Genomic DNA, 15426 nt, shown 5'->3' on the forward strand with positions numbered 1-15426 from the left:
TGATATGGAGGAAAGAAAGGTAAAGATGTCAAGGGAGCTGAGAGAGCCTCAGCTAAGCTCTCTGAAGGCCTTTCTGATTCCTGCCTGAGGATTGAAACTTACACAAGAACCACCCTGTGTATCTGTGTACTTTAATAACTTATGCTTAAGTGAAACTTTGTAGCTTGTTCTTTAGTGAAGACTCAGTTTATTAAAAATTATTTTCTTATCTAACAAAAACTTCAATATACATTCACAGAAAATACTTGAGAGGAAATACACAAACACCATGGTGTTTATCTCTTGTGGTTGGGATTATTTTATGTCTCTGGTTTATCTGTATTTTCTAATTTTACTGAACAAGTGTTATTTATGTAATATATTTATTAATAATTTCACATACTGTGGTGACAATTTGTGGCAGTACTCTGTGCTGTGTTTTCATAGCTGGGCTCATAAAAAGCCCTGTTTTCAAGGCTTAAATTCTTGGAGGAAGATTAAGTTGAAGTGTGGCAGAGAAGAGCTGTAAAGGAGGCTGGAGACATCATGAGGTGAAGGGAAAAGGTGGCTAGGAGCTTGAGAAAGGGAGAAAGCCCAGGAGACACCCAAGGAGAGGAAGGGCACAGAACCCTCCTGGAATGTGTCATGCAGAATGGGTTGATTGTGTGGGTCCTGAGAGTGGCTGCTTCAGGAGAGCACCGTGGCCAAGCCTCATGTGGATCAGGAGACCGGAAAGCCTAGCAAAGGCAATGGGGCTGCTGGGAAGAGAGGACTGGGACTTGCTCCTGTCCCTCCCTCCCCCCCCCTCCTCCCCCATAACACCTGGTTTTGGACTTCTCATTAACTCTGAGTTAGGTTCTTGTGCTGAATTCAATTTGGGAAAATAAAGGAAAGCATTATTTCCTTTGCTTCTTACCTGATGGAAGAGAAATAACAAATACTAATTAAAAAGTTAAATGAAAAATGTAAGTTGAAATAACTTACATTTAAAATAACTGGAGATAGATATCAGTCAAGGTAACATACCCAGATTAGGTGGATCAGTAAAGCAGATTTTCATCCAGAGTAAGGCTGGAAGGGTAGGCTGCATGTCACCCAAACCTTCCTGATGCTAAGTTCAAAGGGTCATATTCATTTGTGAATTTATGCATTGGTTACAAAACCAATACCATTACTTTACACAATCTTTCATCCTTCATATAATGTGTATGCTCATATAAAGATAGCAATTAATTCAATGAAAAGGTTTTCCTTATTGATATCCAGATAACTAATTATATAACTGAAATGTCTACTGTAATTGAGAAACAGTAAGAGTTGGTGCAGGTGCTATATGACTTTGCAAAAGAGAAATGGCATTGGAAGATAAACATTAGTAGAGTCTAATATGACTTTAAGATAATATATGTTATATTTTGAAAGTTTGCACTGACTTCTCAAGGACTCATAAAGTAAAGAATTCAGCCCTGTAAAGTCACTGCAATGTTGACTCACTCAACCTGTGCCTGGAAACACACAGAGGTTCAATGATATGTGCTGTATCAGGATACACCTCTTTGAAAATGAAAGAATAGTCTTCCTTCTTGTTCAGATATGATGCCAGAGGACCTATTTGAGAAAAATTAGAGAAGCTGTATTGTTTCTTAACTCTGTATTACCCTATTTTTCCATAACCAGCTCTCTTGTCTCCAAAAGATACAAGAGACTCCTTTGAGTGTGATGCTTGGGTCCTTTAACTAACCATACCATCACCATTATGCTTTACTTAACTGATGAAATATGATTTCTTTTTCTTAATTTCTTCTACAAAAATATTTATTATATCCCTTAAGGATAATTCCATATATTGAATGCTTACTCAGGGCACGTCATTGTTCTAAGAACAGCATGGATTGTCTTGTTTATTTTTTGTAACACTGGGTGTTAGAGGACACTTTTCTCTGCATTTTAAATATGAGGCAGAAAGAAATTAGGCAATTTGCCCAAGGTTAAGTAGTTAGTAAAGTGGAGCTTAGACTGGGGCTCAGTTACTGTCTTGCATAAGAGGCCAAGTTTTAAATACTACACTGTCCTTGGAGGGACTCAATCCCCACTAACCACCCAGGCACCCTGAAGCACCTCATTCTATTTTTAATTTTGTGAATAGAATTTATAACTTCTCAGTTTTGTTGTTATCGTTTATTGTTTGGTTAATCCTCACCTCTCCCTCTTTCGCTAGATTGTGAGCCTGATAGCAGACACCTGATATCCACTTCATCACTACATATGAGCACCTAGAACAGTGTCTGGTGTGGTGTAGGCACCCAATAAATGTTTGTTGAATAAATGGAAAGAAGTAGCAAGGCACTAATTTTCTGCCTTCCCATTGCTCCTAGGGTAAGGGAAAGACAGACTTGCTTGGGCAGTTAAGAAATAACACGGAAATACCAGGACTAGGAAGACTGCCAAGGGAGTCACGGAGGCCACACTGACAAGCTGTTATTTGCTCTGGCTATTGTGGAGAGAAGAAAGGCATGAAGAGAACATGAGGAGTGTATAAAACTCGAGCAGGAAATCAGAGTTTGCGTGGGGAATGATAAAGTCATTCAGGCACATCTATGCAGCTTGGAGATCCCTTCTGTAGGTCCCCGAGCTCTCTGAACTGACCACTTCATTCACCTTTGTCACATTCTTTATAGTTTTTTATTTGGTTTTCCCACAGGGCTGGGAGAGCTTTGCTGCAAGGAACCAGGATGATCTGCTAGTGAGATCCTTGCAGGCAGGGACTCTGTCTTATGTTTGTCTTCTCCTACCTTAGTATGGTGCTGATAACTGGTACCCCTCAGTACATGTATAATGTATAACATATGTTTAATGAAAGAATGAGTGAATGACATGCTTTAGTAGATGTTGATTTAAAAATAATTTTGAATTTAAGTTGAGGACAAACAGCAAAAATAGTTAATGTGGTCTTGGATGTCAGTAAGAAAGGTATAGTGCCTGGCTTCTGAATATCTAGAATCTTTGAGTTACAGACATAAAACTGATGAGGAAACTGAGATCTGAGATGTGAAATGACTTACTTATGGTTCCACAGAAAATTTGTGGTCCAAGTAGGACTTGAATTTAGAGATCATGGCTTTCAGTTAAATTTGCTGTTAACAAAATTTACTATATTCTCTGCTAGTCAGAACACAACTCCAGTAGACTGTGCAATTCTGAACTCTACATGTAAAGAAATGTATTGACAAAGTAGATTTGTCTGAGGAAGTATGATGCAGATGCTAGGGGGAGATGAAAACCATATCACGTGATTAGACTAAAGACATTTCACTTGATGAAGAAAGACTTGCACAGGGGCCATGCGGTGAATGGGAAAACAAGATACCTGTCCTAATATTTTTAAATACATGAGTACACTAGTCATTTGTTTCAGAAAGGAGAGATAAGCCATTTGTGGAAACTATAGAGAGATAAATTTCAACTTAATATGAGAAAAAAAAATGATCTTAAAGTTAGAATTGTCCAAGAATTAAATTCCAAATTATAAGAAATATGCAAGTAGAGGCTGGATGGTTATCTGTCAGGGCTAGATTGTGAGTTCCTTTAGAGTAAAGATAAAGTTTAATTTGTATTTCCTTATGATCTTGAATAGTGCCTGGCACATAGAATTTGCTCACTTAAGATTCATTATGCATCTTTTAAAAACGATTCTTTTATGGGGCCGGTGAGCATGCAGGTGAATAGGAATGTACTGTATTTTTAAACTCCAAAGATTGTTCCAACACTAAGGTGTACAATCCTTTGATAAAAATTCACACAAAGTAAACGTATCAATATTTAACAAAACAAGTCATTTCATACTCTTTCAAGTAAAAGTCAGTGGAATTGTTTATTTTACACTCTACTAAGCCCTGTGATATTGCATTTTTGCACTTCCTTCAGAAGAGGGAAGGGTTTGTCATTAACTACTGTCTTCAAAGGAGATCGGGACTACTTATATCTGTGCACCTGTTGACCAAAGTAAACTTCCATGCAGAAGTTTAAATGGACTTTGTTTTGTACAAATAACATAGGGCCAATTTATTGAAACATTGAGTAATGGTTATGCCAATAGCTTTACACTTTTCAAAGTGTTGACTAACATAGAAAGCCAGGTTTTTTACAGAATCCTAAATCCTATTTAAATTGTCACCTTTTTTATGTTTCAACAAATATCTTAAATGTCACTTCAGGAAACTTTTCACTGAATATTTTATTTTCAGAATGTGTTGATTTGATATTTGTCCTTTTTTTTGACACGGAAGTGTCATTACTTTTAGTCTGTTTAGAGGTCATAAGAAAGAAACCCTTATTTAGATTTACTGTATTATTCACAGAAAAGTATGAAGAACAAACTGATAATAAGGCAATTATTTGATTTATTTTCACCTTATTCTTTGAGAATTTTTCAAGTAATTTTCAAGCAAAGTGATCATATCTATGTGTATGTTCAAAAATTCTTACCAACTTTCCATTGAGACATCTCTTAGATACTATGGGATTAATTTTCTTTCTTAACACATCATATAAATATGCTTCAAACATGTCTCTTTGTTTTCATGAAATATTATCATCATCTTCATTCCATTTCAAATAATGGTGCTGCATTAGCTATAAAGCAATTCATGGTGTTTGGTTAGGACTCTAAATTCTTTTCAAAGAGCTACATACTATAAATACAGCAAGGTGCTTCTGAGAATCCATGATTTTGGTATTTCACATTTAAATATGTTACTAAATTTTTCCCCTATTTGTTAATCCCACTCACCTAAATGGGAGGATTTTGTGCTCCATGTACTTCTAATACAAAACTTGTCCAGGACCCTTCAGATATAATGCACTTAACTGGGAGATTCTAAGATGCTTCCAAAATAAAAAACACTTCTTTTCCTCTTTTTCATGAGTTATAAACACTTTCCCTACCCTTCTTCTTTGATTTAATTTATATGCCGGAGATTTTTCTGCTCTGGGGATGAAAATGGAAGACCAGGGAAGGAAGTTGATGAAATAGAGGTGATTCAAAGATCTGAAATATTTTACCCTCACTTGATATAAATTATTTTTTCTCTTTTCCAATAACCATCATTTCCCTCGCTCTTGGAATCACTCAAACCCTAGCCACTGAGTCCTGTATAAACTAATGTTCTGTCTCAAGATGTGAAGCCAGATGAAATACTGGTACCTGTACAGATTGTACTAGCTTGATCATACTTAAAGTTATGAGATACCGCAAATTTAAGAATGCCAACTTTTTCTCATCACTGAGTATTTATTATATATAACAAATACATGGGAAAGAAAAAACTATATTGTGTGATATAAATAGTTTATTTACATTACAGAAAAAACATCAAGACAATGTATACTATTTCAAATATATCCATACATAATCAAATATAGCTGTAGTACATGTTTTCATTGGTGTAGATTACCACAAATGCAAGGCAACATGTGTAGATCTCTTGTCTTATTCTTTTGTCTATAATACTGTATTGTGTAGTCCAAGCTCCCGCAAGTCCAGCCACTGTGCAACATGCTCCCTTTAGATTAACCTCGTGGATGCTCTTGTTGTGTTGTCTGAACTGTAGTGCCCTGTATTTTGCTTCTGTCTGTGAATTCTGTTGCTTCTGGGGCATTTCCTAGAAGGTTGGGAAAGTTTACAAATCTTAGTCCAGTGCTCTTACCTAAAGTTTGGTCCTATAATCACAGAGGGAGGTTGTGGATTCAGCAAATTATGAAAATATTTCATACACAAGAATTTATTATTAGTAGAAGCTGGAATTATTTTGGAAGAAGTTATTATTATTTTTCTTCTCCTTGCAGTCATCGTTAAGCTTCTGCTACGGAGAATCAAAGAACAGAGGCAGAAGTTGAAGGGGAACACATTTACCTAGTCCTCAACCGCTCAGCAATTAGGGCATAAACAATGACTCAGCACAATGCAATCAAGCAAGTCGTGAGCTCATCTACTGTCACTTTAAAAATTTTATGTTTTAAAATGTCCTAAGGTTGACTGTTGTATTGACATTTCAATGCTGCAAGTTTAAATTCTATCAAACCAGAGAATGAGCCAACTGTTAATACCTGATACATAATTGAAAGGGATATTATTTTGGTTTAGCCTAATATCATTTTTGCACATTAATATCATAAGCTACAGACATAAATTGGTACCAATTATTTAGTTTCTATTAAAAGCTAATATTTGGTCAAATTATCTGAAGAGCTCTAATCTAGTATCTTTTTCCTTGCAATAAAAGAATGTTTTGATGATGCAAATAAAACAATATAAAATTCATATAAATCCTATTATAATAAGCTGTGAGATATCACAGACTATATATTCACATATGTATTTTTATATATGAATAAATATATATATAGTATGTATATACACAGGGATTTTTTGTGGGGGAGAGGAGGGCAGATTTGTCAAAATGAACATTTAGCTGGAAACCACTTTCTCAGCAAATGGGAGATGAGGATAAAAAGATTGAAAAATCCATTTTCTCAACAGGGCAACTCTTCTCATTCTAGAATAGGTCTCTAGATATCCATATGTTTTATGACACATGTTGTATTTAAAAGAAGGGCAGATATTTCACTAAAATACTAAAAACAAAGGGAAGGAATTAGAAAAAAAGAAAGTGGGAAGAGGACAAGAGCGAGATAGAAAACAAGGACTGGGTGATAGAGAGTTTAAAGGGAATTGAAGAAGATGACCAGCCCTCTGCTAGTTATAATCCTGTAAATCTTTTAGCAACTGGATATTTTGGAAGAGATCTTAACAGACAGATATGGCCAGGTCACCAGAAGAGGGAAGATTTAGAAAAGGTGGTGGAGATGGCCTAGTTGGAAAGTCTGGGTTTGAGAAGAATGTTTTCATGTGGATGAAATGAATCCACATTGGGTAGAGTGTGGTTCCTTGACTAGTATGACTCCTGGGAAGACTTTGGAAGTCTTGGATATCCTAAGACAGATTTATAAAATACATTACAATCATGCGAATTTAGCTCATGTACTATTTTTCCTCTTCAAAAGTAAATAGAGGATAGGTTTTGTTTTAACACGGACAATGAAAACAGACATATGTCTTGTAAAAAGGCTTGTCGTGATTTGGAGCTCAGTTTAGGTTGTCTTGAACATCAGAATACACAACATCATCACCAGGCAAGGGGCAGCATGAGCAGCGCTCACGAGCACAGGCTCTGACACTACACAGCCTGGGCTCCACTTCTGCCCTTATTGCTCAGCTGTGATACCCAGAAATTTGCTGACTTCTCATTCCTCAGAGTCCCTATCTTCAAAATGGGGATAACTGTTCATTCTTAATAAATTCTTCATATATATTATTAAATGTATTGTAATATATGTATACACACATTATTATAATATATGTATACACACACCTCTATAGTACATATACACACAATCCTGGTGAAATAAGGACCCTAAATATTCCAGTTGTTTTTATTATGTATGGGAATGCCATTATGACTAATAACAGACTTGAACACATATGCTAAAATATTTAAAGTTTTACAATTTTGTCATTATATGAAACGGTAAATAAAAAGTGTTATGGAATTATATTAAATACAAATTTTGTTTTTCATGTACCGATATTGCTTAGCTATTAGAAGGCTCAAGACTCTTAGAGTGAGATGGCAGTTTCCTGCGTTTTAAATTCTTTTCTCTTTTATTTCATACCAAGTATTTTTAGTTTCTTGAGTTATCTTCATGTTCCCCAGAATCTATTTTAATATAATCCATTGACTCTCTTGGCATCTAAACGTGAGAGAGGAGTTGATGAACTCAACTTGGCTTAGAGCAGCACAGAGCTCCAGTCGATGATCTTCCCTTAAGCCTTTAGGCCAGGCAAGGATTTATGAACCGTATTTTGTCTTTTTCAAGAGCAAATGCCACACTTGTCCTCAAAGAAGTTAGTGCAATACAGATACTGAGATGTATTATGGCCTTTATTTTCTGAAGATATGATACTTTCTTTTATTTTCTTGTGTCCTGAAAATAATTTTTTGGGAAACATTCTGATTTACTGTAGATCTACACAAACCAATGAAAGTCTAAATGCCTTGTGAAGTTGGCAAAAATCTTGAAAAACTTCCTGGAACTTTTTTGTCAAGGGGAGTGAAATCAGGTTGGGAAGAAGTATATCTTCAGTAATATTTCTTGTTGGACAGCACATAAATAATATGCATTTGGTTTAGAATCTAATTCTTGATCACATGAATTTATACATTAATGAAGTTAAATAATTCCTGGCCTTACCCCTTTACTCCAAGCCCAGTGTCAGACATTACTAATTAATCATAGTTTTCTTCCCTGTTGAAACTGGATGAGATCTGTGTATCCCTCTCAACCTAGCTCTCCAAGAAACAATTACCGTTTGATTGTTCTGAGGGTTTGATATAAAAACTCTATGTTATATTTGTTGCCTGTTTCCATATATCAAAGATTTTCATATACTATAACTTGATCTTTCTCATTATAACTATTTTCATTTAATTCTGGGATTAAAAGTTATTTTGTTAAGATAAAATGTATCTGTTGCTTATAACAAATATTTTAAAATGATTATATCTGAGAGTTATATTTGGAAATATAAATGCCATAAATGAGAGCTATAATTTAATACTTTTCTAGTCTTGTATAAAACCTATTCTGACCTCATTTGGCATACTGATCTGGGTAAGTAAGGAAATGCTGGCCATTGAAATACTCTGTTAGTAGTTTGAATGAAAATTTTTTATAGTTGAAAAAGAAAAGCATATTTAAACAAAAATTGGCATTACACATTAGAAGGTAAAAAAAGGCCTTTGGAAAACAGATAATCCTTCTCATAATGCAGAAATAAGGAAAATGATTTGTGCAACTCCAGCATGAATGTCAATATCTTTTCGTTTGCCTCTTTAAATGCTGTTATGATGAGGAAATAGGACTCCAAAGAATGGATGCTTGCAGAGTCCATGAAGGGACTTGTAATTAGAGTGATCTGATTAAGACAAGGAGGAACCACATATGCCTTTATTTGGGTGGCCACTGAGTTACTGACCTGGTGATGCAGAGGACCACCACACAGATGACAGCAATCTGAATTGTTCCAATCACAGCTGCAATTAAGACGTACTGAAACCGAACAGGGCCGGGAACAACGTACAGTACACTGTAGTCCTTTTTTTCACAGTGTTGACCAGTATAACCAGCATCACACCTGGAAGAAATGATAGTGTCCCATTACTTGCAGCTGCTGAACTCATTTTTAGTTGACTGACATTTACCTTCACCATGAAATTAAGGCTTTTTATTTCCCTCTCCTAAAAAAATGCTACTTTGCAGATATGGTTCCCAGCTTCTTATTTTCTTCACAGTCTCCTTGCACTTTTGATTTCAAAGATACATGGTTTCTTTTTATACTTACACAGTAATAGATTTTGAAGACAGGAGGGTTGGTAAATAATTTGTGATGATAATATAGAGAGACAATAGATGACCAGGGATAATTGTTCTTTGTATATTTTTTTCAGGTGAGTTTTATATTTTATTTATTTGCTCTTTAATCAACCTAAGTCAACATGATTACTTGACAAAAGGTTTGTTTATGATGACATGGGTATAAAAAATAGGGCTATTTATTGATTTCTTTATTTGTTTTTGGATAAAGCATTCCCTGTGTTAATCTTAGAATAAGTGTCTATAAATATTAGGGCCAGAGTTACAATAAGAGTAATTTCTTTAATATGCTGGTCATAGTATTGTTTGCTTGTGTTAGTTAAATTTCAGCAGAAAAATTGTAATTATGACATAGACAATATAGTTCTGCAAAATGAGCCCATGTACTGTTCATGTGAGAATGAACACTGCCTCTCACTCACTCAACCCTTCTCAGAAAGCTCAGGGAGACAATCTGAGTGTTCAAATCAGCACTTGGAAATGAAATGAAGAAAGCTCACATAAAAACAATACTAACAGGGATCAACTTGTCACTGACTTTGTGCAACTGTTCTAAGTACTTCACACTGAATTTCTCACACCTACATCCTGGGATAATTCCTTCCTGCCTCTGAAGGCTTTAATAATGGCGTCCCTGCTGAGGATGAGAGGGAGCAGGAGCAACCTCTGAGTCACGTTCAGTCCACCGGCTTCACTGGAAGGCAGGTGCTAGTGCGTTCAGTGAAGGAAAACATGAATGGGAGGCAGTTCTTGAGAGAGAGAGAGAGAGAAAGAGAGTAAAAAGGGAAGAGAAGAAAAGGAAGAGGAGAAGACAGAAGGGTAGGAAAGGAGAAAAAGAGAAACTCTTTTCACTGTATAGCAATACACAAACTATTTCATCATATGCCATTTGTATATTCTTTTAATGAAAACACATTTTTTTTCACTTTGGTTTTACCATCTCTGAAATAATTATGTTCTATCCATGAATATTCAGCAAATATTTATATTTATTTACTAACTCCAGACAAGCAAATTCTTTGTGTCTCAACTGAATTTGATTGAGTGGAGGTGCAGTTAACAATACCCCTTTAGAAGGCTTGTGCACAGCAGATCCTTAGGAAAGAGTGTGTGCCTAGCAAAACAACACTGACGTAATTATCAGAAGACTTGAAGGACTTTGGAAAAGGTGACTCCCCCCACCAAAAAAAAAGTATCCATGTTATCCTATGTGCAATAAGACCTCACCCATTCATTTGTTGAAGAAATATTTACTGAGCACCCGATATGAGCCCAGTGCTGTTCTAAGTCCATGGAAAAAAAGCAGTGAATAAAACAGAGCAGTCCCTTTAAGAAGCTTATTATACCCAAGTGCAATTTAAACTTATATTAGAGGAGTATATATATAAAATGATGTGTTACACAGTATTTGGGTGTATAAGGCACACACATTTTGTGATTTTCTAGTGGGCACCTGTGTGTGGGTAGTGAGAAGAGGCAGAGAAAAGTTTTGCTGCCGATCACCCGTTTAGGCTGAAAGTAGCCTGCAAACATCCATAATTTAGTTCCTACATTTTTACTTTATAAGTTTTAAAAGTTAAAGAGTGAAAACATTACCTGCAGGATGGCTCTTGCATATTGATAGAATGCTCGCACTTCCCATGCATGCAGAAGCCATTGTAATGTTCTGGGCAGGGGATGTGGTGTTCTCTGGCACTTTCTTCTAACTTGTTAGCATTCTCTGTGAATACAGATAAAAGCAAGCATCCCCTGTAAATATTTTCTCAGCCAGGTAAGATCAACCAGTACATTAAGCATAAAAGCCACAGTGGGCAAAGATATTTAAAAGGGCAAGAACTAAAAGACTGTGCTTCAGAAGGAAGAGGAAAAAGGAACTAAAAGACATCTTTACAATTGTGTTTACAGATGAAACTGCAAAACTACCCAGTGCTTTTCATGCTTTTAGGACATTTCTTACATATTTAACAGCCAGTGATGTTCCTATGAGTTGTCAGACAGCTTTAATTTTCCTGTGTAGAGACTGTACATTGGTCATAAAATAATTCAAGAAGAAATATCCTATTATTTTGAATTTCAAAGCTCAGCATAATGCCCCTAAAAGTAAATTGCTGCAATACCTTGATACTTTGTCAATATGGGAGCTTAGAAGTTAAAATATGACCACATTCAATCGTTAAACAGAAGTTTTCCAAAACAAAATGCAGATTTCAACAAATGTATTCTTTCAGGCTTTTTTAATCTTCTGTGAACGTGAATTTTACTAGCATTCATATATTTTCTTTTTGCCAAAATGAAGCTATTGAAAGAGCAAACATTATTTCAGAATCACTTACGTAGATACTAACAGTACATACTGAAGGCTTTAAATGTATTTTAATGCATAATATTTGGCCTATGTTAACAATGTTGTGTGAAATTTAAACTTACGATAAAGGAAAAACTTGTGTTCTAACGTTAACCCCTTCCTCAGTCATTAGCAAGTTTTACTTGTTTTCCTGTGTTCTATAAAGATATGAAAACATTTTTTTCAGACCTTTGTTAGTCCAAATATGTTTGCTTCATGTCCGTAATGCCGTCTCTAAGTAGTCTTTTGATTCTTCACATGCACATTTTATAATAAAATGTTTTGTCTTTTGTGAGTCTACTATAATCTGAGAACTGACATACTTTAAAATTGTTGCCTAAACACAGGAGAAATATTCCTTTCTTGATTGCAGTCTCAAGATACTCTTTCACAGCACAGTAATGGGTCAGCAGTAATGGAAGATTGAGACTGAATTAGTATTTTTGTGAAATACATTACTTTTTTTAATTGTTAACACATAGGGGTATAGTTTTTTTTCTTTGTTATAATCTATCCTTATAATTTTACTGGCCACGATGGATCATGAGTATATTCATCAGGAGAATAAAATGTGCCTTTGGTATTAGTGAATAAGACACATGTATTATTTATGTTTAGTAGAGCTGTAAAATATCAATACACTTTAAGATCTAGGTGTCATCTGCAAAACATTAAAGTTTGAAGTAAATTGTTAAATATGCTAAGTGCTTTCTTGTGTAGAGATATTTATGTCCATTGGAATGATGGTTAGTATTTCAAATTACATACCCAAAGTAATAAAAGATTTATCATAAATGCTGTAGTGACTGAAGATGACATTTATATCATTCATTTGTTTCATGTCTTATGTCTCTTTACCTCTTTAGGTGATATTTTGTTTGCATTATAATATCTCTAGTTTGATAATTATCACTAAACTGAATGAAGCACTTCCATGGAAAAGACTAAGAATATACACAACTTCTTCTCTTGGTTTCTCCCATTTTTCCAAGCTGCTTCGGAATTTTGTCACGGTGTTTTGGTAACAAATTTCACCAAAAACACCAAAACTGAAATGGAGAATGTTGGGGGAAATTTCCATTATGGGAGGATGTGATAAAATAGAAGCAGGGCAACTATGGTATTCAGATACACCCTTGGGGTGGCTTGTGGTCATTCATGAATCCATGGAGAAGAATGGGCTCATTCTGTGCCGCAGCTGGTGGGCCACAAGCTAGAGCGGTCAAACCATGCACCTGCTGTTTAAAGGCTAGCCAGCCCCACTGCCGATGTAATGAACCAGCACTGATTTTCACTCTTATTTCTGGATCTTCTCACCATAGCAAACTGTTCATCACTTCTATTTAGCATTTGTTAGTGATCCTTCAGTGCTTCTGCACACCTGCACACACAAGGGAATTTTCTGTAGCATCCCTACATTTCAGTTACACACTGTGATTTCAATCATAGTATTTTTCAAACACATCTTATGAAGGCGATCTTTCTTTCTTTCAGTTGCAAAGGAAAATCAAAAATTTTCTTAACTAAAATCAGGTGTTTAGACTATTTTATTTTTAACTCTGTTTCTCAACTCCTTATGGTTTTTCTTTTTGATTTTTACCATATCCACAATTATGACCTCAAGTCCAAGGGCAACATAAGGGCTCATTTGAATGAGGCTGTTGACTCAGTATAGTAAGAGCTGGGTATTTTCAGAAAGTTCATTATCCAGACAGGATGATTACGTGTGAGGAGAAGTCTCCATCCTAAAGTCTGTTAATTAGTTTACACCATTCCTATGAGGTTGGAGTGCTCTGTGGATAGTGTCTGCTGCTCATAGGATGCTGTCAAATAAGAACATTAGAGAGATTAAAAATAAATGAGTGGAAGAAATTATCCCTGAGCAAGAAAATGAGGAATCATCAATATATGTCAACAAATTTATAGTCAATTCAACCAAGTAAACCAGTTGATTGAAAACACGAATCTATAACACTTTCAGTAATGCAATAGGCAAATTTTAGAAATGAGATTCAGTTACATTAAGTAGAGTAGAAACATAGAAATCCAACGTCCCAACCAAATATGTGTACAGACACTAATATTTGTGATCCTGGTATTCAAGCAATACAAAGCATTTAAGATTTAAAATCATATAAAAACAATCCTTTGGAAGTCTGTATGTTCCCTCTAGTGGCTTACAGTTTAGACATCAATTTTTCTGTCCTCCATTTAAGAGGTTTAATGTATGGGTTGTGCTCTTTCTTCTAAGAGAGAAAGTGACAATGGGAGGAACTCTTCATGTCTTTGTTTAAAACCCTCAACCAGTTTCCTGTTTAAATGTTTACCAATGGTTTGTTCTGAAAGAGATCCTGACCCTTTTAAGAAACAATTTCTGGTATGATCTGAGCTACTTGCAGCAGAGCTAAGAGGGCTGCATGCCCATTGCTAGTCAACACTCCAGTCAAGAGCTGTAGAAGTGGGCTGCTCTGAAACACATCTACATGCTTTTGTTTCTATCCTGGTCTTTTCAGGGAAAGAGACTGGCAGCCAAAGAGACAGAGAGAACCGCAAACGGCAAGGCTTTACCTTACCACAAATCAAGTAAGGTAAGTAGGTAAAAAAGAGGCTGAGGCAGGCATAGTAATTCAGAAACTTAACATAGCCCAGAGGGCAGTGTGTGTGTGGTGTGTGTGCCTGCCATTACCCCTGCCTTCTCTCCCCCTAAAAGCTGGAAGTAAATATCACTCAGGTAATTAATCTATCAAAGCAACACATTATGGAGCCAAGCAGAAATACGACAGTGTACAATTTGACTATAACCATCCATATGTCTGAGAATGACTGTTTCCCTTTGGATAAGGGTTAGAGCTTGGCAAACGAAGCTGATGAAAGTCAGGTCGTTTTCTGTTCAAATGCTCCCCAGGGTGGTATGCCCTGAGAAGCCAACTTCAACGCGCAGACTCAGAGTCCCAGTAGCAGAGATGGATGAGCGAGACTGTTAGGGTCTGATGCTGTTATCAGCCGCTCAGTCAGCACATTTCTCTCATTCTGAGGCTCTGCTCTCTAACCAGTCTGTGTAGCCTACAGATTGGGAATGGCTTTGATAGTGCCACCTAAATATCTTATCTATTTGACAGTTATCTGTTTCATTTGTGGGGACTGATTGTTTCTGGATTTCTGTGTATGTTTTGGGCACAGGTCAGCTTTCCTCAGCCAGCTCAGTTCTGGGATTTTTGTAAGATCAAATTTCTGCACCAGTTGGCTGGAGGACCGGACCCTCCCCATGGTGCGTTACAGTCTGGGAGACCTTTTGGAGGCTGGTCAGATGATCTGTGTCAGGAGAAACCCCTATTTTGCTTAAGGCCTTTCTTTTGAATATATAAAAATCCATTATTCCACTGAATCCCCAGGAGGGGTCTGATTCTATGCAAGGATTTCATACTATGCTGGAAAGAGCCTAATCTAGAGGTAGTGTCGAGGATTTAGTGAATGTTTTAGGGAGACAGATTTCTACTGCGTATTTTTAAGCAACTTGAGTTGTATTGTGAAGTAGTGAGTTTTTGGTGGTGTTAAAAAGGAGCTGTGTTACTGTATCTCAGACTGTGTAGAGTGTTACTGTGTGGTAGATG

General features: G+C 36.1%; 1 protein-coding gene across 1 annotated transcript in view; it reads right to left on the reverse strand.

Annotated features, from left to right (window-relative positions):
* Positions 1 to 4527: 4527 nt before the first annotated feature.
* Positions 4528 to 15426, reverse strand: part of TMEFF2 (transmembrane protein with EGF like and two follistatin like domains 2) — a 239052-nt gene continuing 228153 nt past the window's right edge. The window contains exons 8-10 of the mRNA XM_036928083.2: positions 11068 to 11191; positions 9074 to 9232; positions 4528 to 5639 (exon numbers count right to left, since the gene is read on the reverse strand). Coding sequence (XP_036783978.1) covers positions 5543 to 5639; positions 9074 to 9232; positions 11068 to 11191 — 380 coding nt within the window. The 3' untranslated portion in view covers positions 4528 to 5542. The remainder of the gene's footprint in view (positions 5640 to 9073; positions 9233 to 11067; positions 11192 to 15426) is intronic.

This window comes from Manis pentadactyla, chromosome 6 (assembly GCF_030020395.1).
Source record: "Manis pentadactyla isolate mManPen7 chromosome 6, mManPen7.hap1, whole genome shotgun sequence".
Lineage (NCBI taxonomy): Eukaryota > Metazoa > Chordata > Mammalia > Pholidota > Manidae > Manis > Manis pentadactyla.